General features: G+C 44.0%; 2 protein-coding genes across 2 annotated transcripts in view; one reads left to right on the forward strand and one right to left on the reverse strand.

Annotated features, from left to right (window-relative positions):
- Nucleotides 1-6,657: 6,657 nt before the first annotated feature.
- Nucleotides 6,658-9,024, reverse strand: H3-3B (H3.3 histone B). Its single transcript, XM_082861372.1, has 4 exons — nucleotides 8,906-9,024; nucleotides 8,308-8,445; nucleotides 8,035-8,188; nucleotides 6,658-7,942 (listed from the first exon to the last, which is right to left on the reverse strand). Exons 2-4 carry the CDS (start codon nucleotides 8,433-8,435, stop codon nucleotides 7,814-7,816), a joined length of 411 nt encoding a protein of 136 aa, XP_082717498.1. The 5' UTR covers nucleotides 8,436-8,445; nucleotides 8,906-9,024; the 3' UTR covers nucleotides 6,658-7,813.
- Nucleotides 9,025-12,618: 3,594 nt separating this feature from the next.
- Nucleotides 12,619-25,430, forward strand: part of UNK (unk zinc finger) — a 33,505-nt gene continuing 20,693 nt past the window's right edge. The window contains exon 1 of the mRNA XM_082860946.1: nucleotides 12,619-12,811. Coding sequence (XP_082717072.1) covers nucleotides 12,708-12,811 — 104 coding nt within the window. The 5' untranslated portion in view covers nucleotides 12,619-12,707. The remainder of the gene's footprint in view (nucleotides 12,812-25,430) is intronic.

A 25,430-nucleotide genomic window follows, 5' to 3' on the forward strand; every position in this document is an offset into this window, starting at 1 on the left:
AATAAATTTTTTAAAAAAGAAAGAAGAATGTATAAAGAGCTCTTACACCTCAACGGTAAAAAGGACAACTTAAAAATGGGCAGAAAGACTAAATATAAGGCTTGGGGATCAATAAAGAAAAGGTTTAAAAGCTCGAAAAAAATGGGCAAAAGATTTGAACATTTTTCCAGAGAAGATATGAAAAGATGCTCAACATCACTAGTCATTAGGAGAATGCAAATCAAAACCACAATGAGGGGCTTTCCTGGTGGTACAGTGGTTAAGAATCCACCTACCAATGCAGGGGACATGGGTTCGAGCCCTGGTCCAGGAAGATCCCACATGTCATGGAGCAACTAAGCCCATGCGCCACAACTACTGAGCCCATGTGCCACAACTACTGAAGCCCGTGTGCTTAGAGCCTGTGCTCCGCAACAAGAGAAGCCACCACAATGAGAAGCCCGCACACTGCAACAACGGGTAGCCCCCGCTCGCTGCAACTAGAGAAAGCCAGCCAACGAAGACCCAACGCAGCCAAGAAATAAACAAATTAATTAAAAACAAAAACCCACAATGAGGTAGTACTTCGCATCCATTAAGATGGCTTAAGTTAAAAAAAAAAAAAGACAGAAAATAGCAAGTGTTGGTGAGGATGTGGTGAAATCAAAACCCTCATTCACTGCTGCTGGGAACGTAAAACAATTCAGCAGTTCCACAAAATGTTAACCATAGAGTTATCGTATGACTCAGCCATTCCACTCCTAAATGTACACTCAAGAGAAAAAATATATCCACACAAAAACTTGCACATTAATGTTCATAGCAGCACTATTCACATTAGCCCAAAGGTGGAAGCCATCCAAAAGGGAAAAATGAATAAACAAAATGTGGCCTATACGAGGGAATATTATTCAGCCGTAAAAAGAATGAGGTTCTGATACCTGCTACAACATGGATGAGCCTTGAAAACAGTAAATGAAGGAAGCCAGTCACAAAAGACTACAAACTGTATGATCCTGTCCAGACGAAATGTCCAGAAGAGGCAAATCTATAAAGACAGAAAGTACATGAGTGGCTGCTTGGGGCTGAGCGGAATGGGAGAATAAGAGGGTGTTAGGAAAGGGTACCAAGTTCCCTTTGTGGTGATGAAAATGTTCTAAAATTGACAGTGGTGATGATTATCCGTATCTGTGAATATACTGAAACCACTGAATTACACACTTTAAATGGGCCTTTTGAGCACTCCTCAGTAAAGCATTTTTTGGCATAGGCAACATAAAACAAGACAAAACGGTGAGTGGCCCTTGGGGCTGGTTGAAATGGAATTAAACTCACAAACCATGTCTCCCCACGAGGCAATGACTGGAGAAGCCTCCCCGACTCTGCGCATCATTTTCCCACCTCAGCTTTGATGTCCAACAGCTCTGAGCCCAAATCTTTGCCCTTACTACTGTGTGATCTTGGTCAGATGACTTAACCCCTCTGAGCCTCAGTTTCTCATCTGTACAGTGGGGCTAGTGTGTTTCCTTCCTAACAGACTGTTTCAAAAGGAAGTGAATGAGGTCATCTTCATAGAGTGCCCAGCCCTGCCTCTGGCACTTGGTAAGCACAGAATAAATGTTTACTATTATGATCAATCGTCCATTAATACAACAGACATTGTTGGACTCTCCAGCAGGCAGTGGGCCAGATAAAAGCCTTGGGCTCTGATAGGGAGGCAGTCTCAATCTGACCCTCGCCCCACCCTGACTGAGATAAATGCTCTGAAAAAGGAATAAAGAGCTTTCTGGGAATTCTGATCACTAGGCGGCCCACACCCCTGTTTATTTCCATTGTTTCATTTTGATTGAAAACACCCCCTTTGATCCATAGTCATCATTTGTATGTTTCAGTTGTTGGAAAACCTGATTTGACCCAAGGGCAGGTGCTCCTGATGGCTCACTCTGGACTCTGAAACACTGATTTCATTTGGGAGACCTGTTTACTCTCAGTGTTTGAATCCCATCTAGCATGTTACATAAAATTTGTTCAGAAGAAAGTCTGCCTCTGACCTTTGACCCTCCCTCCCATTTCCTGGCCAGATGTCACAAGACTGGGGGGAAGGTGGCACCTTAAAGGGGACACTGTCACCCAAAGTCTGTCCTCTGCTCTGCTGGCCAAAAAAACTTACTTGTATCAGAGGAACCAGAGCCAACTGTCACACAGGACTGAGGTGTCATGATAGAATTCTCAGTAATAGCCCCCACGGGGACAAATTATCCAGTGGTGGGAATACCACCCGTGCCAGCTGAGTGCCCAGTGGCCTAGGCAAGCTGTTTGTCCAGGTCATGGCGAGACCGGGCCCACCACTGAGGACAGGTGTCCCAGAGGCAGCTCTTCTCTCCCAGAGTCCGTGTTTGTCCCCACGCTCAATTCTTAGCCCTTGGGCCCTCCCTGCTGGACCCAGTCTTTCTTCATGCAGTGAACGTCTGTGTACTTCATGCAGCTCTGGCCTCTCCACTGCAGTTAAAGACTGGTTTCCTGATGGGACTGGGATCCACATCTCCCAAGCTAATATCTACAGTCTCTGAAAATGTTTGCTCTCAGCAGATGGCTCACGCTTTCACTCATTCTGGGAGGTTCTTTTTGTTGTTCCCAGGGGGTTAACCTATCTCCTATTTGGGCCCCCTTTGCCCTTCTGCTACATTAATGATAACAGCTTCTGTAATATTGATAACACTAATATCAAGCTTGTGGTAAACCCTGGTATCAGGGCTGAGATGCAGCCTGCAGGGCAGCACAGGTTGTTCACTACCAGTGCCTGTTCTGATTGGTCAGTGCTCTGGACTTCTGTTTTAAAGGCACCAGACTTTGCACACATTGTTTCATTAAATCCTTACAAGCCTATTGGGTAGACACTGGTTTTATTCCCATTTTACAGATGAGGAAAAGAAGCACAAATGGGTTAAGGAACTCATCCAAGTAGGACAGCTGGGTCTTGAACCTGGGTCTGTCTGATACTGAGATTGGTTGTACTGTAACCACCCTGTCCCCAGGAGCACTTTGACCTGCCGCAGCCTCTGCTCTGCCAGCCTCTGCTTACTGAAGAATTAAAATCCAAAGCTCAGCCTCATAGCAAGGAACAGGAGGGGCAGCTGCTCTCCTGGACCCCTGGAGCCCCAGTTCCTACATGGAACCCTCCCAATTTGGAAGCCAGGCCAGTAACCAAAGCTCTTGGGAACCTGACTGATTCTTGGCCACCCATGCCAGAAGCAGATCCAGCCAGATGCGCTGTGGGGCTGCCAGGGCTTTGGGTTGGCCAGCAAACACGCCCAGAGTCTGTGCTGTGTGCCAGGCACGACTCCAGAGGCAGACCAGACTCAGGTCTTGCCTTTGGAGCACCGGGAGCTTCTTGTCCATCCCCGGCCTCAGATGCCCCGCTAAGAGGCACCAGCTGCAGGCCTCGTCTTTATTTGGTACCCCCACCGTGTCCCTGAAGCTCCTGCCCTCTAGGCTGACGACCACCCTGCTGATGGCTAGGCAGGGAGCAAATCCAGACTCACAAGATGCAGCTGCGGCTGTCTCTCCCTGCACCTCGCCCTAGGCACAGCAGCTGGCAGGTCTCCAGGCCACCGTGGGTGGGCAGGAGGACTGAGGCTGGTCAAAGGCAGGGCATTGAGGAGGGAGAGGCCCTCGGACTGTCACAGGACCCTCAGGTTCATGAAGGCTGGGCCTTGGACCCAACCCCATCCCGTCCCCTCTGCTGATGCTCTTGGCTCAGTGCCAGGCAGTGAGGCGCTTATGGGAAAGGTCCTGGAGCCTAGTGTGTCCGACAGAGAGGGTGGGAACGGAGTAGAGGTTAACGGAGCCTGGGCACCATCTCCCTGCGGACGTGTGCAGCCCCTCACATACCCCTCAGCCAGAGGCGGCCAGCCCGAAGCCTGCAGCCCACCAGCCTCCCTTCCCCAGAGCCCTTCTTGCCACCAGTACTGGTGAATTGGAGATGGCCTTCTTCCTTTCAGCCCACTCTCCCTTCCACTGTGTATATTCCCAGAACTGCAGCTCCCTGAAGGGGGGCTGGGTAGCTGCCAGAGAGAAGACCTCAGACACTGACTGCCCAACCACGCCCCTCTGTGCCCCTTTCCAGACCCCATGTGGCCTTTTAGCTCCTCCAAGAGTCACGGCCTCCCTGAAGAGCTGCCCCGCCACCCCCCGCCTTGCTTCCCTAGCTGGGGTGTAGGGGGGTGTCTGCAGAACCTCTTAGCTTCTCAGGAAGGGCAATGGGGTAGGTGGAACGGGGGCGAGGGTCCCTGGCTGGACACTGGACATAGTGCTCAGGTGAGGACACCAGGACAGGCTGGGGACACATCACACACAAGGCCCATGACTCTGCTTGGAACAATGCTGATTGTCGGGGTGGGATTCCCTCACTGCCAGGGGCAGCTGGGCAGCAGGCAGAACAGGGAGCAGGCACCTCTCCACCCACCCCAGGAGGGAGGACAGCAGCCTCTGATCCCTGCTCACAGCACACCCTCTGTGAATATGCGCAAAGCTGTCCCAGCTGCACCCACCCACCTCGGCCCACAGCCTCGCTCATCCCCCAGACCTGCCGACCCAAAGGGGTCAGGGGCCAAAAGGCCGGCCACCTGGCCAAGGACATCAGCCTCCTCTGAGCAGGCTGCAGGGATTTGGGTTAGCAACCTGGGCAAGGACCAGTTCTTCCTTCCTTCCTTCCTCCAGGCTTGCCTTCAGGAAGGTAGGTGGAAGGCTGGCTGCTTGTGCTGGAGTTGCTGGCCAGAAGCCAGGCCCAGCTCGATGGAATGGTCTGGGCTGGTGACACCCCTGAGGAACGCCTACAGAAGCAGGTGTGACCGCCAACGGGTTTAGGGAAGGAAGAGACTGTGGAGCTCAGACCACATTGAGCTCAGCTGTGTTCTTTTATCAGCGCCCAAGGTGGGGCCCAGGGAAATATGCTGTGACTGCCGTGGTGAGGTGACTGTGAAGGGATGGGGAGGTAGGGGTGAGGACTGGATGCCCAGGGTGGAGGCTCAAGGCTCCTGGGCCTAGCCTACCCAGTGAGACGACCGCTACAGAAAGTGTGCTGAAAACTACACCTCCCCCTTCTCTGTGGCAGGGTAGGTTGGCCACAGGCCTGAGGAACTGATCCCTGACCTGCTGTTGCTCCCATAGGCAGGTTGGCCCTTGCCTGCAGAAGCTTAAGGGCAAGCCCTGGAGTTTCCTCCTGATCCAGTGGCAGACAGCTGGCTAGACTGTGTCCACCCTCTGCTGCCCAACCTGAAAGTGTTCCAGAAGGGGCCTGCTTTCCTACTGAGGCAAACCCCAGCCCCAACACCTGACACCAAGCAAGGAACAGTGCTTGCAAGGAACCAGGGAGGGGAGCCCCCGGACACAACTATCAGGGAGAGCTGAGGAATGCACTCCCCACCCCCCACCCCCAACTACCAGCTGAGTCAGAAGGCAAGGCTTCCTGGACATTCCCCTACAAAACTTTGTGAAAGAAAAACATCATCATCCAAACGAAGACCATTAACAAGATGAGGAAGTCTCAACTTTAAAAGCTTTATTTTTGTCTCACCCATCAACAGCACAAGATGTCTTCATCAGCTCCAATTTTTGCTTGCTTTTCTCCTCAGACTCTGTTCTACCATCTTAACCCATGGATATTATAACATGTGGGCAGTTCCCTAGAACCAGAAAATATTTCTGCCTGTCGACTTAAAAATTAAAAGTGTGTAAGTTGCACTATTTTAGCAGATTCCAAGCTGCCCAGTAAAATCCTACCTTGGGATGCAGACTTCGTGAGAAAGTCTGTCACCTACTCTAGCTCGAGTGGTAACTCAAGGAGACGCATCACCATAGCCGTTTCTCTACTTGTGTTTGTAACTCCCACTCCACACCACATTCCACTGGCTAGGATTTCAATGTCCTTCACAAGAACAATGCAAGTAATTGGTTCCAGAACTCGTTATGATGGACCTTCTAGGAAACCAGTTCATATACTGTATCAAATTTCGACACCTCATAAAAAGCTCACTAAATTACCAAGATTCCCAATCCTAATCTGCCTTGCCTCTTTCCAATCCTAAACCCCTTAAACCCTAAATTTGAAACTAGTCCAAACTTAAAAAAACACCCACCAAACTGTTTTATCGTGGCATAGAGACTTCCTACAACTACTGACTTCAAATTATACAGAATTCTTTTGTCTGGTAAGTGTGGTTCTTGTGCCCATGTCCCGCTGACATACTATGCTTCACTGGTGGCCATCATTGGTCAAGAACACTAGTTTCATACTGAAAAGGCGGCTTAAACTAAAGATTCTATACCTGTGGACTTGTCTTAAAATAACTCACTTTATGAAGAGATCTATAAACGTGCTTCACAAACAGGTTCAGGAACAGACGCCAAATTTGAGTCCTGGAATTTCAAAGAAATTTACTTTCCTTCACAACAGAGGGGCAGGGGGGAGAATCATATTAATACAATCTTAAGCCCACACTGCATATACAGCTGTCATGGCATTTTTATAGAGCAGAGAGCTCTTTACATGCTTTGTAGAAATATTTCTGCAAATAAATGTTTCCTTTGTCTACCAAGCAAAACCTGAAATAAACTTAAAGGACCTAGATAAAAGATGTATTAAGCTTTCAACATTCAATTTAGGTTTTTGACACTTAGTTGGATAAACAAGTTTATTTGTAAATTTAGTCAACATACATAAGTGACCTAAAAACTTCAATAGAAGAATAAGTTTGAAAACCACTTGGAAAGCATCTCTATGAAGTGATTTTTCCCAGGACCTTATACCAGATGACACCATTTTAACCGGCAGAGGTTCCATGAGCTGAAGCTGTGTGTCCCTCCCCCACAGCAAGTTTACCCTAAGGGTTATTATAATACAAACTCCACAAGGAAAAGAAGTTCAGTATTGTTCCCTCCTGGTAGAGAAAAACTCAACCTAGTTATGAGACCAACCACAACACAAAGAAAAGCTGCACTAACTACTATATTAGTAACAGATGATGCTGGTGTGAATAACTTGTATTATATTCTAGAGCCCTTATAAATAAATCCCCCCGTTAGTGTCTGCATTATCAGCTAGAGGATTAGTTAACATGTGGTAGAATGAGGACTTATGCAAGGTATAATGCACAAAGCATCTTACTACGTATGAAAAACAAGTGCAGTCTAGTTAGGAGAAAACCAACCGGACTCTATGTTACACACACCTTAATGACAAGACTCCCCACCACATGTGAATGTAAAACATTTAATTTAAAAATGTTGACACTACAATATATAAAATAGCTATTATAAATGCACATAGTGTATTCTATAGCTGCCAGGTTTACTTTTTTTTTTTTTTAATAAGGAAACTGTAAGTTACACTGTGGTTAAGACTTGTATCTTCACCCTTGAAAAAGCCCACATTCTATCACAGTGATGTATGGTCAGACTTAACAGCCCCAATTGTTAAACACTTGGATCAAGTCATAACCAGTTTTATTGCAAAAGGACCCTGTACACATTTATCAATTCTAGTACCTTAATAGCTACCCAACAAGTCATTAACATACAGAAACATGCATCATGAGAAGCAAGAAATATCACCCATCCCTTCTGCATATTAGCAACTTGTCACTCCTGAGCAACAGTGCTCACATCACTGAGGTCTGTGAACAGTCAGTCACTTTTCGCATTCATCCTGAGTGAAAGATGGAATGACTTAAGTACAAATGCAACATATTATAAACAATTTCTTACAAAAAAATCACAAATTAAACCAAAGTATTTTACAGAATTTACTACAAAACACCATAAAAACTGCCTTCACTTAAGCTCTCTCTCCCCGTATCCGGCGAGCCAACTGGATGTCTTTGGGCATGATGGTGACTCTCTTAGCGTGGATGGCACACAGATTAGTATCTTCAAACAAACCCACCAGGTACGCTTCACTAGCCTCCTGTTGAGGACAAGAGCCACACTATTAACTCTCTCCGAGGAGAACCGCGCGCAAGCCCTCCGCCCCTGCCGCACGCAGCTCGGCCACCTCACCTGAAGCGCACCAATGGCGGCACTCTGGAACCTCAAGTCGGTTTTGAAATCCTGGGCGATCTCCCTCACCAACCTCTGGAAAGGCAGCTTCCGGATCAGAAGCTCGGTGGATTTCTGGTAACGACGGATTTCTCGAAGCGCAACGGTCCCGGGCCTGAGGCGAAGAGGAGGGCGTAAAGGGACACCGGTTAACCGAGAGCGCTGATCAAGCAGCAGGAAGCGTCCCGCTCGCGGCGCGCCGCCGAGTCATTGTTTTCCTGCCGCGCTGCCTACCTGTAGCGATGAGGTTTTTTCACCCCGCCGGTAGAGGGGGCGCTTTTCCTGGCGGCTTTAGTGGCCAGCTGTTTGCGGGGCGCTTTGCCGCCCGTGGACTTACGAGCAGTCTGCTTGGTTCGGGCCATTTTCTTTCACCTGCGGAACAAATCCCTGACTCCGGGGCCGCGGCGCTCGCCTCCCGGGCTGCGGGGGGCGGGACGCCCGGCGCCCCTACCCTCCCGCCTCCTCCCACCCCAAGGCGGGCGGCAGATGGCCGAGGGCTGCCGCCTCCTCCCCCTCCCCTAATGACTCAGGCTGCAAGTAGCAGCAGCCTCCCCCGGGAGGGGGAGCGCGGGGAGGAGTCACTTCCCCTCCTCGACGGGCGGAGGCCCGGCTGCCCGGAACCCGGCGTCGGGACCTCTGAATCACCAGCGGGAAAGAGGCGGAGACATGGTTCCGGAACGAAGCCCCAAGGGAAAACCACCCGTCCCCACGCCGGCGCCAGCAAGCAGCCTGGGCAGCCCGCAGCGGCCGGCACTCGGCTCTCAACGGCCGCGGCCCGCGACACCAACGGCTGACAGGGCCTCATGTCACGCGTAAACCCAAGAACACTTACCCAATGCCTAAGTTCTACGCCGCTTCTCCGACAGCCGCGCCGCTCCTGCTGCCCAATGAAGAGCCGCAGTCGCCGAACTAACGGAAGAAGCTCCTCCGACTAACGACCAAACCGCTCTGCGTTCCAGGCCCCCCCTATGCCTCCGTTTTTATACTCACGCTTCACGCTGCGTCTCTGCGTAATAGGACCTTAATTTGCATACACCAACGACTTTTTCTATTGGCTGACGCTTTCGCCGACGCGCTGACATCCCCCGACACAAAGGCCGTGCTTCGGCCCCGTTCGCTGATTGGCGGACATCTAGACCACTGATTGGCTGTTAAAGTGGCCTAATGATTGGATAAATGGAAAGCGGAATGGACGAATCAGAGTTTAGCACTAAGCGGCTCTTCTGATTGGATAAAATGGAGCTATGTTTGGATCCTTCCCTTGGTTTCAAAGCTCTACAATAGAAAGTCAATGCAAATGAATTGCACTGGTCCCTATCAGGACTTAAAGAGTCGGGACGGGAAGGAGCCTAACCTTATTTGCATCAAGCTAATACAATGCAGGAGGAGGAGAGGTTTCTTTAACGAAAATTTTATAAATATTTTCCAATATATAAAAAAAATGTATTCCCTGTGATTACTTTTCAATCAAATGGGAGTTCTTTTGTTTGGTGGGGAGGGGTAAATAATAGATACAAAAAACAAATGTCAATAAATTATTTTAGAAGTACTGTTTTGTATGTTATTAGACCATCACAAAATACTTTGTGATTTCAAAATGCTTAAACAAGAAGTAACCCACTAAGCAACATATTTTTAAAATTATGTAATTCAACTGAACTAAATGACTACAGCCAGAATGGGAATAGTCAGTTCTAAAACTGTATTTGCATGTCCATAAAGAGCAAACAAAAGACAACTAAATTAAATACGTTCACTTGTATTTAATGGTATATCCTGGAATGTGTTACTTGTGAAGAAACAGGACAAATGTATAAAAATGGTAATCCCTACCTTTGCCTAAATGTCTTGAGTGGATTTTAATATTTAGTTTTTCAGGTGACTCAGTTATATAAAATATCAAAGCAGGCTTAAGGTTAAGACCCGCCAAACAAAGCCCAGAAAATTGAAACAGAGCCTTGGGCATTCTACTCCGCAGTTCTTACTCTGGGTTCACCGAACTGATTTATTTATTCGTTGGCCGTGCCGTGCGGCATGTGGGATCTCAGGCTCCCGGTCAGGGATGGAACCCGCGCCCCCTGCGGTGGAAGTGCGGAGCCCTAACCACTGGAGAGCCAGGGAAGTCCCTCACCGAATATTTTAAATTATTAAAATAAAAAAGCAGCAAAACCAGGTACATATAGATTTCAACTCAGAGAATTATTATACATAAATACAAATACCTCAAAAATTTACTCCTGACACCAGAGTTCCCCCTCTCACCATCAATAGTGAGGAAAAAAATGCAGTTTGAAAAAGCAGCTATGGCAAAAAACGCCTTTGACCCAACCTCTATTTCCAAATTCCTCTCGTTATTTCAGCCCTCTCAATCATAACACGCACAGTATGTATTTAATTATTATATATCTAAACTTTTATGTGATAATTCAATCAACTTTAGTTTTCTGCCTTCTGCTCAAAGTTTAGGGTAGGGGAAAAATTAAGCTGTTTCATTCATGCCAGACTGAGAAGACAAACCAAGATGCCCTGTTCTCAGAACCCGGGTAAAGCCGAGAAACAGGGCGCTGGTTACCTCTCACATAAGAGGCTGTCAAATGTCCTGGGATGTAACAAGAAAAATACCCTGTCATCTTTTTTTGACTGCTCAGATGGCCTGGAGAAAGAATGGACTCCTGAATTAACACCCATTTTGTGTTCCAAAGCTTTTCTAGGAGATCCAGAACCCTGTCTGTCCCATGTTTTCTACGGGAGAAATAGTCTAGTTATCTGCCGCGCCCCCCATCCCCGTCCCCAGTTTTGCTAATTACTACAGAGGAACTAAAACTGCTCCAGGAGAAACTAGGTATGAATTTACATGCATCCATTTAAGGATGATTAGTGGAAACAGTTTGTCCCTCTTACTTGGCCGTCTTTTCGCTATGTTCTTCTTTTTCCTAAGTGGACGCAGGGGAGGAAAAGCGACACAGGAAATAGGGAACAACTGAAAATGTTAATACAGTCAAAACAACGCAAAACATGATGCAGCATGTAGGCTACTGTCCTAGTTCCTGTTCTGTCAGACTTGCTGAGTAACTTCGCACAAGTTACTTAACCTCTCTGAGTTTTGGTTTCCTCTTCTGTAAATTAAGCAGTTTGGATGGTATCATCTCCCAATTCTACCAGTACACACTTATTCTGAAGCTCATACCCTTATTTAAAATCTAGCACTCTTAACTATATTTCTTCATTCAAATCACACTTGGGTATTTTGGGGATAGCATATATGCCAATTATTTGGATTTAATAATAGTAAAGCAATACACAACTTTTTTATCCTTTTGGAATTTTTCATCTTCAAATGCCCCTAGTGGTTAAACAACTGATTTGACATGTTTAAGAAATACCAGTTTCTCAACTTTGTAGGCTGACAATTTGGATTCTGATGTGAAGTTACTCGTAACAAAATAAAATAGATATGTATCAGTCTTAAACATTAACAATTTTCCATTCACCCCACCCTGCTTCACCGGTAAGGTTATTCGTTATTCGGAATGTGTTTCTTTAATGAGATTAACATTAGTTAACGTTATCTCATAAAATGTAAATTAGTCTGTAAAGCAATGGTTTCAAATAGATTCAATATGGAAAACAAAGTTAAATAACAAGTGTTAAAATATCTATGAAGAACTTCGCCCAACTGGCGGGAAGCAGGGAGGAGACATTTTCACCAGTAGAAGCGCTGGCATCCGCAGCAGGAAACTGGAGTGGATTATAAATCGCACTCCCTACTCAAACCCAGGCCCTTCCTCTGGACACTGTGATGCTTCTCGACGCCCCTGCAACTTGCCAGTGTACCTGAGACTATGCTAGACGGAGATTAAATTCGTCCTTGGCCCTTAATGTACTGGAAACAAGTTGGTCAAGCCAGGTGTCGAGTTGAGAAGGGACCCAAGTCGTGGAGTTCCAGGTTTCAGGGCTGGTAAAGGTTTACGGAGCGCCTCAGCAAAGGCGCAGGAACAGAGTATTGTGTAGTGTAGCTCTTCGTTAGCAAAGGTTTCTTAAGCTGACTTCCAACGGGCAGACTTTCCTTCACGCCTCTCAGCTTGGTCCCACTACAGGAATGAGGATGTTGGCGGACTCCAGGTGCCTGAAGCTCAAAGGCCCACTGCTCAGGGCCGGCATCAGAACCGAGCCCAGGGTGTGCTAAGTATGGAGGCGAGGTAATTGTTACACTGTTGGCAGTGCAATTACACTTGGAACCGTTTCCCAGCAGTCGTTAGGCCCTCCCTGGCTCTGGGCCTCTTCTACTCCAGGGGCTCCAATTTCAGGGAAAGGCTCCCGACTACAAACCTGGAAAGACGCAGTTAAGAAGAAACGCAGCCGGACTGCAATCCCCAGAAACCGTCGCGGGCCCTCAGCATCCGGGACACCATCCGCAAGGATCCCTGGGTATTGTGGTCCGTTCCTTCGGCAGCAACCCTCGGCTGACGGTAAAATTCCAGCCGAACCTAGGACCACAACTCCCAGCAACCCTTGCTGCCGTGCGGGGGGTCTTCACGTTCTCGTGGCGCGGCGCAGGCGCACTGGGGCCTCGGCGCGGACCGCGCAGACTGAATAATAAAAGGGGAGCGGCGAAGAGGCAGGAAGACAGGACCATGTCGAAGGGCCCAGGGCCCGGCGGCTCCGCAGCTTCCTCGGCGCCCGCGGCCGCCACCGCTCAGGTGCTGCAGGCACAGCCCGAGAAACCGCAGCACTACACGTACGTAGAGCCCCCCCCGCCGCGGGCGCACGCCTGACGTCAGCGGCCAGCGTGAGTCACGCGCGCAGGGAGAGCGCGAGGCGGCCTCTCCCTCCCCCCTTCTTCCTCCGGCCCGGCCCAGACCGGTTCCAACCTGCTGGGGCCGGTCCCAACTGCCTCCAACTGCCATCAACCTTTGGTCGGCCGAGGGGCGGGAAACCCGGTCCCCGCCGCCGAGTGGGGAAGGCGGGAGCTTGGGATGCGGAGTGCACACATCTTAGGCCGGGCCTTCGAGGCCTAACTGTTCCTCAGACCATAAAACCACAATCCCAGGCACTTTAGGGGCGATAAGAAGTCTAAGACGCGACCAGAATGAGTTCCTAAGGGGCCAGCCCTAGACCCGCTTATAAATGACCGTTAGCGTGAAGTCTTGTCAGGCGACCCATGTAGTGTGCACAGGGGGCCTTTTGTGTCCGTGAGGTCCGTGTGTTGTCCACAGAGGTCACTCTTGCTTGAGTTCACTTAAACAGTTGACCCAGCCCTAGTCAGGGATCCCAAGGGTGATGGGGTCCGAATGTGTCCCCAGGCCCAAGCCAAATGTGGCATCCGAGGGAGCCCCAAATGCTGATGCTACGAGAGTCCAGTAAGATGGGAAGCCTCTTCCTGGGAATCTGCTTGTGTCTAAATGTAGGTCCCTGTCGTCTTTTTATAATATTGCCTCTCAAGGCACTTCAAGCAACTGCCTAGTGCTAGATGCTTTGGGAGAAAGAAAGAGAAAAAGAGGCAGGCCCTCCTGTTAAGCACAATGTTGGTTTCCATTTTTCCGTGATGCTCTTTGAGTGCCCCACATCCCCTTCGTCTCCCAAGTTGTGAGCAAGTTTAGAAGGATCCCCAAGTGTACCTCAGTCTTGCTGGAGATTTTGGAAGTTGGGGGTTGAACAGCCCTTAAGGGGAACACGGTAATGCTGCCTGGTGAACCAAGAGCAAGAAGCATGTGTTGGAGTAGAAGGAAGTAGACAAGAGGAGCGCTTGTTTGTCACTGATGGAAGTGAGACCCATTGGGAGACTCTTCTGGGATAAGGGAACATCGATTTTAGGAAGTGTATTGGTTTCTTTGTGAGATTCTCTGTTACTGGTTGAAATCATTTGAAACTTTTTGTGGACTTAAGTCTGACTCACGTTAACTATAACTTTTTTAATATGGCCATTTGCATTGCTTTCTTACTGGAGTTCTTTCTGCAGTCCTGCCGCTGGCTTTGGTGAGATGGTCTTATCTCAGGGAATTCAGTGATCAGATGAATGGTGTGGTCAGGCAACAGTAGGGTCTTGATTTGGAAATCTGCAAACTTCACCTTATTGGAACTTATTTATAATCACTGGTTGCTCAGATCACGTTTTTTCAGAAAAATACCGATAACATTTTGAGTAATGTGAATCTTGGTTTCAGCAACCTGTTTCTGTGTTGTGTTGTCATTGTCATTGAGTATATTATGGAGTCTATATTAGAAAGGCTTTCTGATCATGTTGGAATTGAGAGGTGAAACAAGTCAACAGCTGTGTAAATGTTAATATGAGTCTTTGTCCTCTTGATGCTCATTTGTTTAAAAACTGTCTTTCCGTTCCTCGTGGGGTAAGCACAGAGTAATCAGTCTTGGCTCTTAAAGTGGCTTAGCAGCAGATGAAATGCCCAGGCCTGATTGGGTGGTTGGTGGTTGGAGGTGTTCCCATCTCTTTATTTTCTGTTATCTGTTCGTGTGTGTGTGTGTGTGTGTGTGTGTGTGTGTGTGTGTGTGTGTGTGTGTGTGTGTGTGTGTGTGTGTGTGTGTGTCCAGAAATCAGAGATAGAAGTCAGTTGTCTTTCTTGGTAGGTTTATGAGCATTCAGAAACCTTGATGATTTGGAAAGCTTCATTCAGGTCTGAGGAGCAGGAAGCATGAGGACACATGATGACACGAGTACACTTGTTGGCTCTGAATTTATTTATTAAAGGTGAACCCATTTGTTTTCCTTGGGGGTTAGGAGACACGAACATTTTAATTTTGATTTCAATATTTGCTATAAAATTTTGAGCTGCCGAGCATTTTTTTCATTCTCTTTTGTAGCATGAATTTCCGGAATTTGTTCCAACCTGAATATGACCTTATCTAGTGCATTGATCCCATTGTTGAATACAGATATAGACTCCTTGTTGTTTTTTGAATGTTTGTATTTTTTTACCTGTCAAATTTTTTTTACATTTTAAAACTTTCTGATATGTTAATTTTGTGTATTTTTTTGTACCTGATGTTATTTGAGATTATGTGACATGCATTAATTTTGCAGTAATCTAGAAGAGATTTGCATTAAAATTGACTCCCACTCATCATAATGTCAGTCTTGGCAAACACAGTTGAATCCATCAAAAGCAAAAATTGTGTTCCTGTTGGCTTGCTTCTTGCCCTTTATTCTTATACCACAACTAAAGTCCTAGAGTTTGAGCCCTCCTTTTCCCAAACCAAGGATTGTTCGTAACATAGTTTGAAGGATAATTATTTTGTTGGCTTTTCTTTTTTGTAAGCTGTTGAATTTCTTACTTTAAGGGAAACTTGGAATTAATCCTTTCAGAAAATTGGTGTAGCGGGCACTTGTGCTAGACTTGAGGAATCCATCCCTTTTAGATAACGGTTATATCAGAATTTCCTCTGTTGTACACTTCCAAGTATTGGATTAGCACTAAGTAAAATGATAATATGCATGTATTAGTACTTTTCAACACAAGAACCATGTGACCTCTTGCTAGGTAATTTGTCTATTTTTTTTGACAAAAACTAAATTTAATGCAGCTTTATTTAGAACAAGTCCATCATATTTTAGAAGAGTTTTATAAAAACAGACTGAAGAATGGGAAATTTTGGAGCAATTTACATTCTGAAATGTATCTACAAATTTAGCTAACTTTGGGCTTTCTTACTACATAACAATTATATTGTTAAAAGTGTATAGCTGAAAGGTCACCAAAAAACCTGCCATCTTTAATAAAACATCCCAGTTTGGGGACTTCCCTGGCCGTCCAGTGGTTAAGATTCTGCGCTTCCACTGCAGGGAACACAGGTCCAACCCCCAGTGGGAACTAAGATCCCGCATGCTGTGTGGTATGGTCAAAAAAAATCCCAGTTTTGGGAATTCTCTGTCAGTCCATTGGTTAAGACTTGGTGCTTTCACTGCCGTGGCCCAGGTTCAATCCCTGGTCTGGGAACTGAGATTGCGCAAGCCGCGCAGCGTGGCAAAAAAAAAAAATTAAGTTTTTGACCTCATTATTTTGACCCTATAAGAGGATATAAACCTCAAAGACATTAAATCATTTTTGGATTCTTTTACCTGCAATTGATTCTCAGACTTCTTAATTCTCTTGTATTAAAGGAAAATGAAATTCTAGTTTATTGACGGTTACTTGGAGGTTTCTGGCCACTGGGTGATTTCTTATAGGTAGACAGAGGATAAGTGCTTTATACTCATCTAGCCAGGTGTCGTTTTAATTTAGGACTGTTTCCTGGGCATCTTTAAAGAAGAATAATGTAGCAGTACTTCCATAGATAAACTACTTTGAGGGAAATCTGTTAGTTTATACATTATGTAAATGTCATGAGCTTCACTTGATTGCATCTGATTGTGTTTTGGAAAATCCAGGCAATGAACAGTATTTAAATCATTATTGCAGATTGCAATAACTTTGTAAATACATTGCTAGAGCACAACTTGTTGCACAATGGAAGTCATTGGAAGCATTGCTTAGCAGCCTTGGCAAGAATGAGTTAAATTACCAATAAACATTTCTGGATCTTGTTTACTTGTTTATCAAGGAGAACTAATATCTTGCAGGACAAAAATTGAGAGCTCACTGTGGCCTTCAGGCAAGTCCACAAAATCCCCATTAATAAGTGTTAAGTGCCCGTGCTAAGGGTAGACTCAATTTTAGCACCTAGTTGATATTTGCTATAATCTAAATTAATGATTAAAGTGAAGATTTGCTTAATGGTTAAGTTTTTTTGTTTTAATCCAGCTATGTTAGATACTAAAGAAGGCTTCCCCACAATCCATATGCATCTGCTTTGACTGGTGGTTTCTATCAACCTACAAAGACTGTGGCTTATTGGTGAGGGCAGCTGGACAACTCTGAGAGCAACTTAGAGAAATCCATCTTGGGCACACTCTATAAAGGAGCTCCTTCTCTGCAAATAGCACCCCAGATAAGTGCACAAAAGCAAGACACCCTCGTGGACCTACTTCCTCCCGCTTTCAACACCCTGATGCCTGAAGGTGAGGTCTCCTTCCTGTGTGTCTTAGAAGCTGTGAGCTCACTTAGGTAATGAGAGGCCTGCGACAGCCTGAGCACCGCACATCTGCAGGCTTTCCTACCAGACCTTTGCCTAAAGGTTATTTTTCTCATTAGGAGAGACTCTAGGTTAGAAGACTGATAAAAGTAAGGTTGCATTTAAAGCTACGTTACTTTAAATAGAGAACTGATCTAGGGATTATTTTCTCAAGTGGGGACAATATTTGCTTAATCATAAAGTTTTTCATTTTGTTTTTTGTTTTTTTGATCCAGCTGTGCTTGATACTAAAGGAGGTTTTCCCACATATGCATCTTCTGTATTTTGAAATTACAACTATGGACAGTTATGGCTAATCATAGTAGATTGTCTTCCCTTCTTTTAACACCTTGGATGAATTTTGGGGCACATTAATGTGTTATGTGAAGATGGATGTTGAATGTAAGTTTCTCTGCCATTCTTAGCCAATATATAAAAATTACATTAGCCTAATTGCTAAAAATGCCAAGGATTTGCGTTCAGTATCTTTCTGGACAATGTAGTTTTCTTGTTTTCTTACCGTATAGATACTCTATAGATTCACCCCAGCCACCATCTTAAAATACCTGCATGGGCAACAGAGAGATCTACGGAGAAAGTGTGGGTAAAATCGTTGCATATGAAAATAGGTATGGGGTGTATTTGGGGGTGGAAATGTTCTGGGGCCAGGCCATGATGATGGCTACACAACATGATGAGTATCCTAAAAACTAATGAGATGTACGCTTTAAAATGGTGAGTTTTTATGTTGTATAAGTTCATCTCAATTTTTTTGGACAGAAGCGTTGTTATAATCAGTGTATATGAGTCCCTCCTACTAGAGAGGCCTTAGACACATGGCCTATCAGGGCTTGGCAGCATCAGTCAGCATGGGAAAGCCTGCAGTTTGTGAAGAGCTCTTGGCACCCTTTTCCCAGCCTTCTCAATGGCTTCGTCTCCGTGTATCCATTCTAGGCGAAAGCCTCCATGTTGTAAGTCTGAGGAGATTCTTTTAAGAAGTGAATACTCAGCAAGTGTGAGACTCCTAGTTGTTGGTAGTTGTACTTTAAATTGTCTCTGAATTGGTAACCGTTATAAAGAACAAGCACACTTTTCCCAATACCTTCATAAAATGAATTGTGTTTACTTCCTAGGGTGGGTGGGATGTAGAAGAGGTTGCTGTTCTGCTAAAATGAATTGATTCTGTTCATCCGGTATTGTGATGATTGTTCTAATGTTCACATGGGCATTTCTGTAAGAATAGGCCATGTGTTTTAGGCATTTAAAGTGATATCAATGGCTATAATATTTTCGTTCAAATAATCTCAACAAACTTTTAATATTTTCTCTATAAAATCCCTCAACTTTCACCCCTTTTTTCTTTGCCAGTGTGTAGAATTTGACAGCAGTATCAAGAGCTGATGAGGAGGAGAAGATGGAAAGGAGTCTAGCAACTTAAAAATCTCATAGCGTTCTGTGAGGTGACCTTTTTCCTGTTGGTGGCTCAATTTATTTAGGAGACAAAGAAGATACTAAGGCCTGTGATAGTATCGTCATGTCATATCTGAGCTTATTTTCCTCCCTTATTCTTTACATCACAGTTTGCTTTTTGTGTTCATAAGTTGACTCATTTGTTTCCTATTAGTATTTGAAACACCATATGGTCACCATAAGTCCTAACAAAATGACTTCTAATGAGGAGGGGAAGACCCATGTTCCCACCTTCCTATGAAATTTCGGCCTATTCACAAAACTACCCCATTGAAGAGAGATAGTTATGCTCAGGAAGGAAGAGGTTGATAAAAACATTTGGCATGGTGTTTTATGACTTAAAAATTTTAAGTAGTAGTTTTTATATCTAAGCTTTTATTAATTTTGGTAAGAACATTACTATATCGTTTTTATTTCACTTTTAGTGCTAAGAGGTGCCAAGCATCTGGTAGCCTGCCAGTTTAGGATTTGTGTAAGTCAAACAACATGAATTAGAAACTTGTACTTATGTTTTCTTATTTAAAACCAAACAGAACAGATTTTACTATTGAACTTTTATAATGAACACATAAAATGAATATTAAATATCCAATAGAGTACATTGAAGTTAACATTTCTGTTTTTGTTTTTAGTAACTTATTTTATGGTATTGAAATTATGGCCTGTCAAAAACTCCCAGACATACTTTCAACAGCTTCTAGAGAGCCACCTATGCTTATTTGTTACTACTCTTGTTTTTCCTGTAGCTCAGTTAAGAAAAGCATAGTTAACAGCATGGTGTTTAAGACTAGTGATTCTAGGACCAGACTGTCTGGGTTTGAAGCCCAACTCTGCCGCTTACTAGCTGTGGGGCCTTGGGCAAGTGACTTCCCTCTTTGTGTGTCAGTTTCCTGATGATACCAATAATACCTGTGCCAAGGGGTAGTTATGAGGATTCAGTGAGTTAATGTATATAAGGTGCTTAAAACTGTGCCTGGCACTTAGCACAGTGTAAGTACTATTCTTATCAATGTCTGAACAGTGCTCAGGTTACTGCTTTCAGTTGCATTGCTACCTCCTTCAACAGCCTGTGGGTCCGTGTTGTCTTCAGAGCACTCTCTTCCCTGTCCATTCGAATTTCACTTCAGTCGCAGTTCTTATAGCCTCCATCAGCCTGGTTATATCTCAGACAATGAATTTGTGTTCTCAACGGAACTACTCTTTCAGGGATCAAGACTGTTGTACAGAAGTGTTCAAAATAACACATCAGTTAAAACCTTTATACTAAAATGTTTGTCAAATTGGAAGCTTTTGAGGCCAGCTATTTACAGGAAAACTCTGAACCAAAGCAAGGTGTTATCTAATTTAGGGAATGAACCAGGGTTTTCAGTACCGCTCACAGATTCTCCAAAATCAGTGACGTTGAGTCACTGATTACATGAACTTTCCTCAGTTTTACCACTTCCAGGATCCTTAGGGCAAGGAGAAAATTACAGACAGAAGGAACCAGGAACACCAACGTTGCACCGTTCATGGTTCTTGTTAGTTCTTGGGGCCGGGACATGTCACAGGTATCAGCTTTTTCTCAGTGAGAATGGGCTGAAATCATTTGCTGGTGAGTGACTCCACCCCACCTTAAAGTGTTTGCTTGCTTAAGTGCCTGTGGTGCTTGTACTGTGGGTTCCTGTGTATGTAACTGTGTGTTAAGATAGTTTCATTGTATCTAGGAGGTTGGTACTGGCCCCAAGGCCTTTGGCTAAAACCCGGTTATAGGATTAAAGCCTGTCTTGAAGATTTAGACACATGCAGAAATTCACCAGATGCTTATTTTGTTTGCCTGAATAATACTATCTGGGCTTGCTTTTTCTGCCAGAGAGAGTGTTCTAAACCAGGATCACTTCAGAAGATAGCACGTTATCTTATCTTTTTTTTTTTTTTGCGGTAAGCGGGCCTCTCACCGATGTGGCCTCTCCCATTGCGGAGCACAGGCTCCAGACGTGCAGGCCCAGCGGCCATGGCTCACGGGCCCAGCCGCTCCGTGGCATGTGGGATCCTCCCGGACCGGGGCACGAACCCGCGTTCCCTGCATCGGCAGGCGGACTCTCAACCACTGCCCCTCCAGGGAAGCCCACGTTATCTTATCTTAAATAAAGATTTGGACAAATAGTTGTCCAAATATTTACCAATAACTAATTTTAGCTTTATTTGGCGTTGTTTTTTTAAAAAGCCATTTTTTTTTTGTAACTCTTACTGGTGTGGTTATTGTCATAAAGTTGTATGGTTTCTGGGTTATGTTTGGTGTCAAAACAGAATGTGTATGTATGTCCTTACAAACATTGAATCCAGAGCTAATAGTTTACCTAAAGCTCTTCAAAAATGAGGAAAGGTTTTTCAGCAAATTGTAAGAAATATTTATTTTTACACACACACACACACACACACACACACACTTGGATAAGTAATTTAGGATTCTTAATCTACTGCTTATCTGCTCTTACAGTATTCTCCTTGAAGTTAAAAAAGATTTTATTCTCAAACTTAAAAATGAAGAATCTTTGGTAAGTCATGAACTATGAGCTCTGTGACTAAATTTCTTTATAGGAGTTATGTATGGGGAAAATAAAGTAGCCAGTAGGGTTAATATAAATATGGAAAACAGATTATAGATAAGTGTCATTTGAGCCTTTGGACACCACAGTGTTGTCTTCGACAGTGACTGGAATTTTTTGGGGTTTTTTTTTTGTTTTGTTTTTTCTTTCCTTTGCTAGTTTCAGAATCCTATCACATTGTGGCTAGATTTCATTAAGCAATATTTAAGAACAGGACCATTTCTTGCATTTTAAGATTCTGTTTCCGTGATAAAGCTTGATTATTGCTTGAAATAGATGAAATTCGGATTTAATAAGACTAGCTGTAATAAAGATGAACAGCGGTGGCTTATTAGGGATATGGGTACATCTGTCACGTTGCCAGATCTCTGCTACCCCTGTGTGAGTCTCATGAGCAGGGACCACTGACTAGCCAGGAGAGCAGCTGGCTCCCCAGGAGCAGAGCCATGACCTTCAGTCTGCGAGGTGTCAGGGGTGGGTTTCTACTGTCAGCTCTGTCTGTTGCCCCCTTTTTGTTGGGCTCACAGATTGCTGTTCACTGTGCACATTGGGATCAAGTCCCGAGCACACACCATCTCTTCCTGTTGCTTCTCCAGAGGCCATCATTGTCTTGCCTATGTGCCTTTTTATTCAGATCTGACCATTTTACATACGTATCCAATCAGACTTTACAAATCATAAGCAGGATGACATTCTAATAGTCATTTGTTTTACAAAAAGATTTACCACAGTTCACTTTTAACTTAAAAGAACTCTTCTGACTTATTAGCATCATATATCTTTCATTTAATTTTGGAAAAGCCACGATAACCACTAAGATCAATAATACTGGGTGTAGTTTTCTTTCCAGTTTTTCTTTCTGCATATAGTTTACCTAATTGTCCAGTTATATATATATATATTTTTTTCTTTCACTTAATATATCTCTAATTTGTACCCAGCTTTTGCCAAATAGTCATCATAATACCTTTTAGTTGTTTGAGGAAACAGAAAAAGGAATTTAATACATCTCTGTTTATCTCTGCACATTCTCAGCAGCAGTTACAGAGTGAGCCATCCCACTGGTTGCTTTTCTAGTCTGCATGTGAAGCTGAAGATCTTAAATTTAGTGTTGAGGGTGAGGAACAAGGCTGTGCAGACTTTGTGGGCAAAGTAGCTAGAGAAGTTACTGATTTCTTAATTGCCAGGAGAAGCATCTAAGTTGCTTGTCTGTTTTGCTGGGTTAGTGCATCGCTGCTGTGGACCAGGCTTGTACCACTTGGGTTGCTTTAAGACTTTTGCTTTTTCTTGGACAAACATGTCCTGAATACCTGCTACAAGCTGGCTTTGTGCAGGGGTACAAAGATGAATAGACCTGGCTGTATACAAAGCAGTTGAAATCAGCTGTGGTGGGGCCATACCTGCTGTATTCACACAGTATGGTGGAAACATGGAAGAGAGGGCAATTAATACCACTGGGCAGGGCAGGAAACTCTTATGCAGAGAGATGCCAGAAGGGCGATCCAGACACAGGAGCAACATGATTGAAAGTATGGAGGTCAAAAATGAGGGGACGCTATGGTGTGTGGAGCAGAGGTCAATAAACTATGGCTCATACGACACATCTAGCCTGCTACCTGCTTTTGTATGGCCCGTGTACTAAGAATAGTTTTTGCATTTTTAATGGTTGAAAAAATATTTCATGGCACATGAAAATTATATGAAATTTAATTTTCGGGACTTCCCTGGCAGTCCGGTGGTTAAGGCTCTGTGCTTCAAATGCAGGAAGTGTGGGTTCGATCCCTGGTTGGGGAATTAAGATCCCGCATGCCGTGTGGCCCAAAAAAAAAAAAAAGAAATTTAATTTTCAGCATCCATAAATACAGCTTTATTGGAAGCCACACTCATTGGTTTAGATATTGTCTATGGCTGCTTTTGCAGTTTAACCACAGAGTTCAGTAGTTCTGATGGAGACCAGACTGTTGTTCTGCATTGCTCTTCAGTGCGCTACAAATCATGGTGACACAGTTAACAACTTGACAGTGTTTCAGCGCCATGTGTGTTAGCATACCACAATGTTTTATTTATTCTTTATTACCAGTGCCTAAGTATCACGTCAAAACGAGAAGAGAAGAATGGACTTGGAATGTCGTGTTTTTAGGGCACAGGGGAGTGTGGATTTTCTTGTCACTGAATTAGTTGGCAAAGCTATCTGTAATTAAAAAGCTGTGCTGAAAGAATCCATTAACATTACCAGACTATGTAGTTGTCACAATATTCCCAACTCATAGGAAGGCAACGGTCAGAAAAATTAGAAAATTCTAAAGAGACTGTTTCATTACAGCAGAATTTCTTCACAAAAATGAAAACGAGGCTATAACTGAAGTAAGTTTCTGAGTGGCTCATGTGTTAGCCAAGCAAGGAAAGCCATTTACGGATAGAGAATTAATTAAATTATGTTTGAGGGAAGGAGCTGAAGAAACATGTCCAGAGAAAACAAACTTGTTTAAGAGCATTAGCCTTTCAGCAAGAACAATTTCTCAAAATGTTGAGGTCAATGGGAAAAACATCAGTGGTCAATTAGAAAACAAGGCAAATGATTTTGTGTGTTTTTTCTTGGCTCTTGATGTGTCAACAGAAGCTACTGTTTTATTCATGAAGTCAGTGCCGCCTATGAAGTGACTGAAGAAGTAGCTTCTATGAATAGTCTACTTAAAACAACTACAGCTGAGGATATTTTCTTTTCAAAAACATTAAGAAAACACATAATTCACTACGGCCTGAAGTATAATCTGCTGATATCTGTTACAACTGATGATGGTAGGAATATGTGTGGAGCAGAAAAAGATTTAATTGGACAAATTTACAAAGCTTATGAAAACATAAGGTGTTTAAAGCCTGTGGTTATTCATTGTATTCATCAGCAGGGACTCTGGAAAGTATTCGAATCTGTCATGAGTTCTTGAACTGCTAGGATCAGTGATGAGCTTCACTCCCTCTTGTGGACTTAACAATCGTCAATTCCATGAATTTTTATCAAAGATAAAAGCTGAATATTCTGGCATGCCCTACTGCACAACTAGATAGCTTAGCAGTGGTGAAGTTTTCTTGTAATTTTTTGAGTTCAGGGCTGAGATTGAAATTTTTCTGAAAGAAGAATCATTCTCAACCACTATTACCGAATGCTGAATGGCTTTGGAAGTTAGCTTTTACTGCAGGCTTGATAATGTTTCTTAATGAATTCACCCTAAAATTACAAGACAAAACATCACTTATACGCAAACCTTATGTTGCAGTAAAGTCATTTTGACAACTAACGTTTGAAACATGTCATGTCAAACTACCTTACACGCTTCCTCTGCTGCCAGAAGTTAAAACAAAGGTGAGATCTCTATCCCTACACACATTTACCATGGATGTGATTTCATTCATTGATTGATGCATCGGGTCTTAGTTGCGGCGCGCGGGCTCAGTGCCACACAGCATGTGGGATCTTAGTTCCCCGACCAGGGATCGAACCTGCGTACCCACACTGGAAGGCAGATTCTTAACCACTGGACCACCAGGGAAGTCCCTACCATGGATATGATTTCTGAACACAAATTATAGTTTGAGCAGTGATTTTGCATCTTGATAGGAATACAAAGGAAATTTCCATATTTCAAAATCCATGTACCTTTGCAAATGAGTTTATGCCAAACCTTCAGTTGGAAGTAGTTAAAAGAAAAGCATCATATGGGGGGATATATGTATACTTACAGCTGATTCACTTTGTTATACAACAGAAGCTAACACAACATTGTAAAGCAATTATACTCCAATAAAGATATTAAAAAAAGTATCAAGACACTAGTAGAATTCTATAAATGTATTCTAAGAGCAATATACTCAATTAAAATCATGCTTGTAGAATGAGAACAGCATTTGTCAGTACCTGTCTATGTGAAAAGACATCTTCAAAGGTGAAATAAGTAAAATCTTATTACAGAATCAACATTAACAGATGAACATTCGTAACCAATTTTGGTGAAAGGGACCCCCAACTTTGCAAATGTTATTCCTGCCACCCTAAGTCCATTCTTATTAGTAGACCTGTGTTACCAAAAATTATAGCCAATTATTATTTTCACCAATAAAAAATCTGTGGAAATTTGTTTTTTCTCTTGTTACATAAGTACGTACGTAATATCCTCAGTTTGGCCTTTTAGCCCTCAAAGTCTGAAATACTTACTCTATGGTCCTTTACAGAAAAAG

This window comes from Leucopleurus acutus (assembly GCF_964270905.1).
Source record: "Leucopleurus acutus genome assembly, chromosome: 19".
Taxonomy (NCBI): Eukaryota; Metazoa; Chordata; class Mammalia; order Artiodactyla; family Delphinidae; genus Leucopleurus; species Leucopleurus acutus.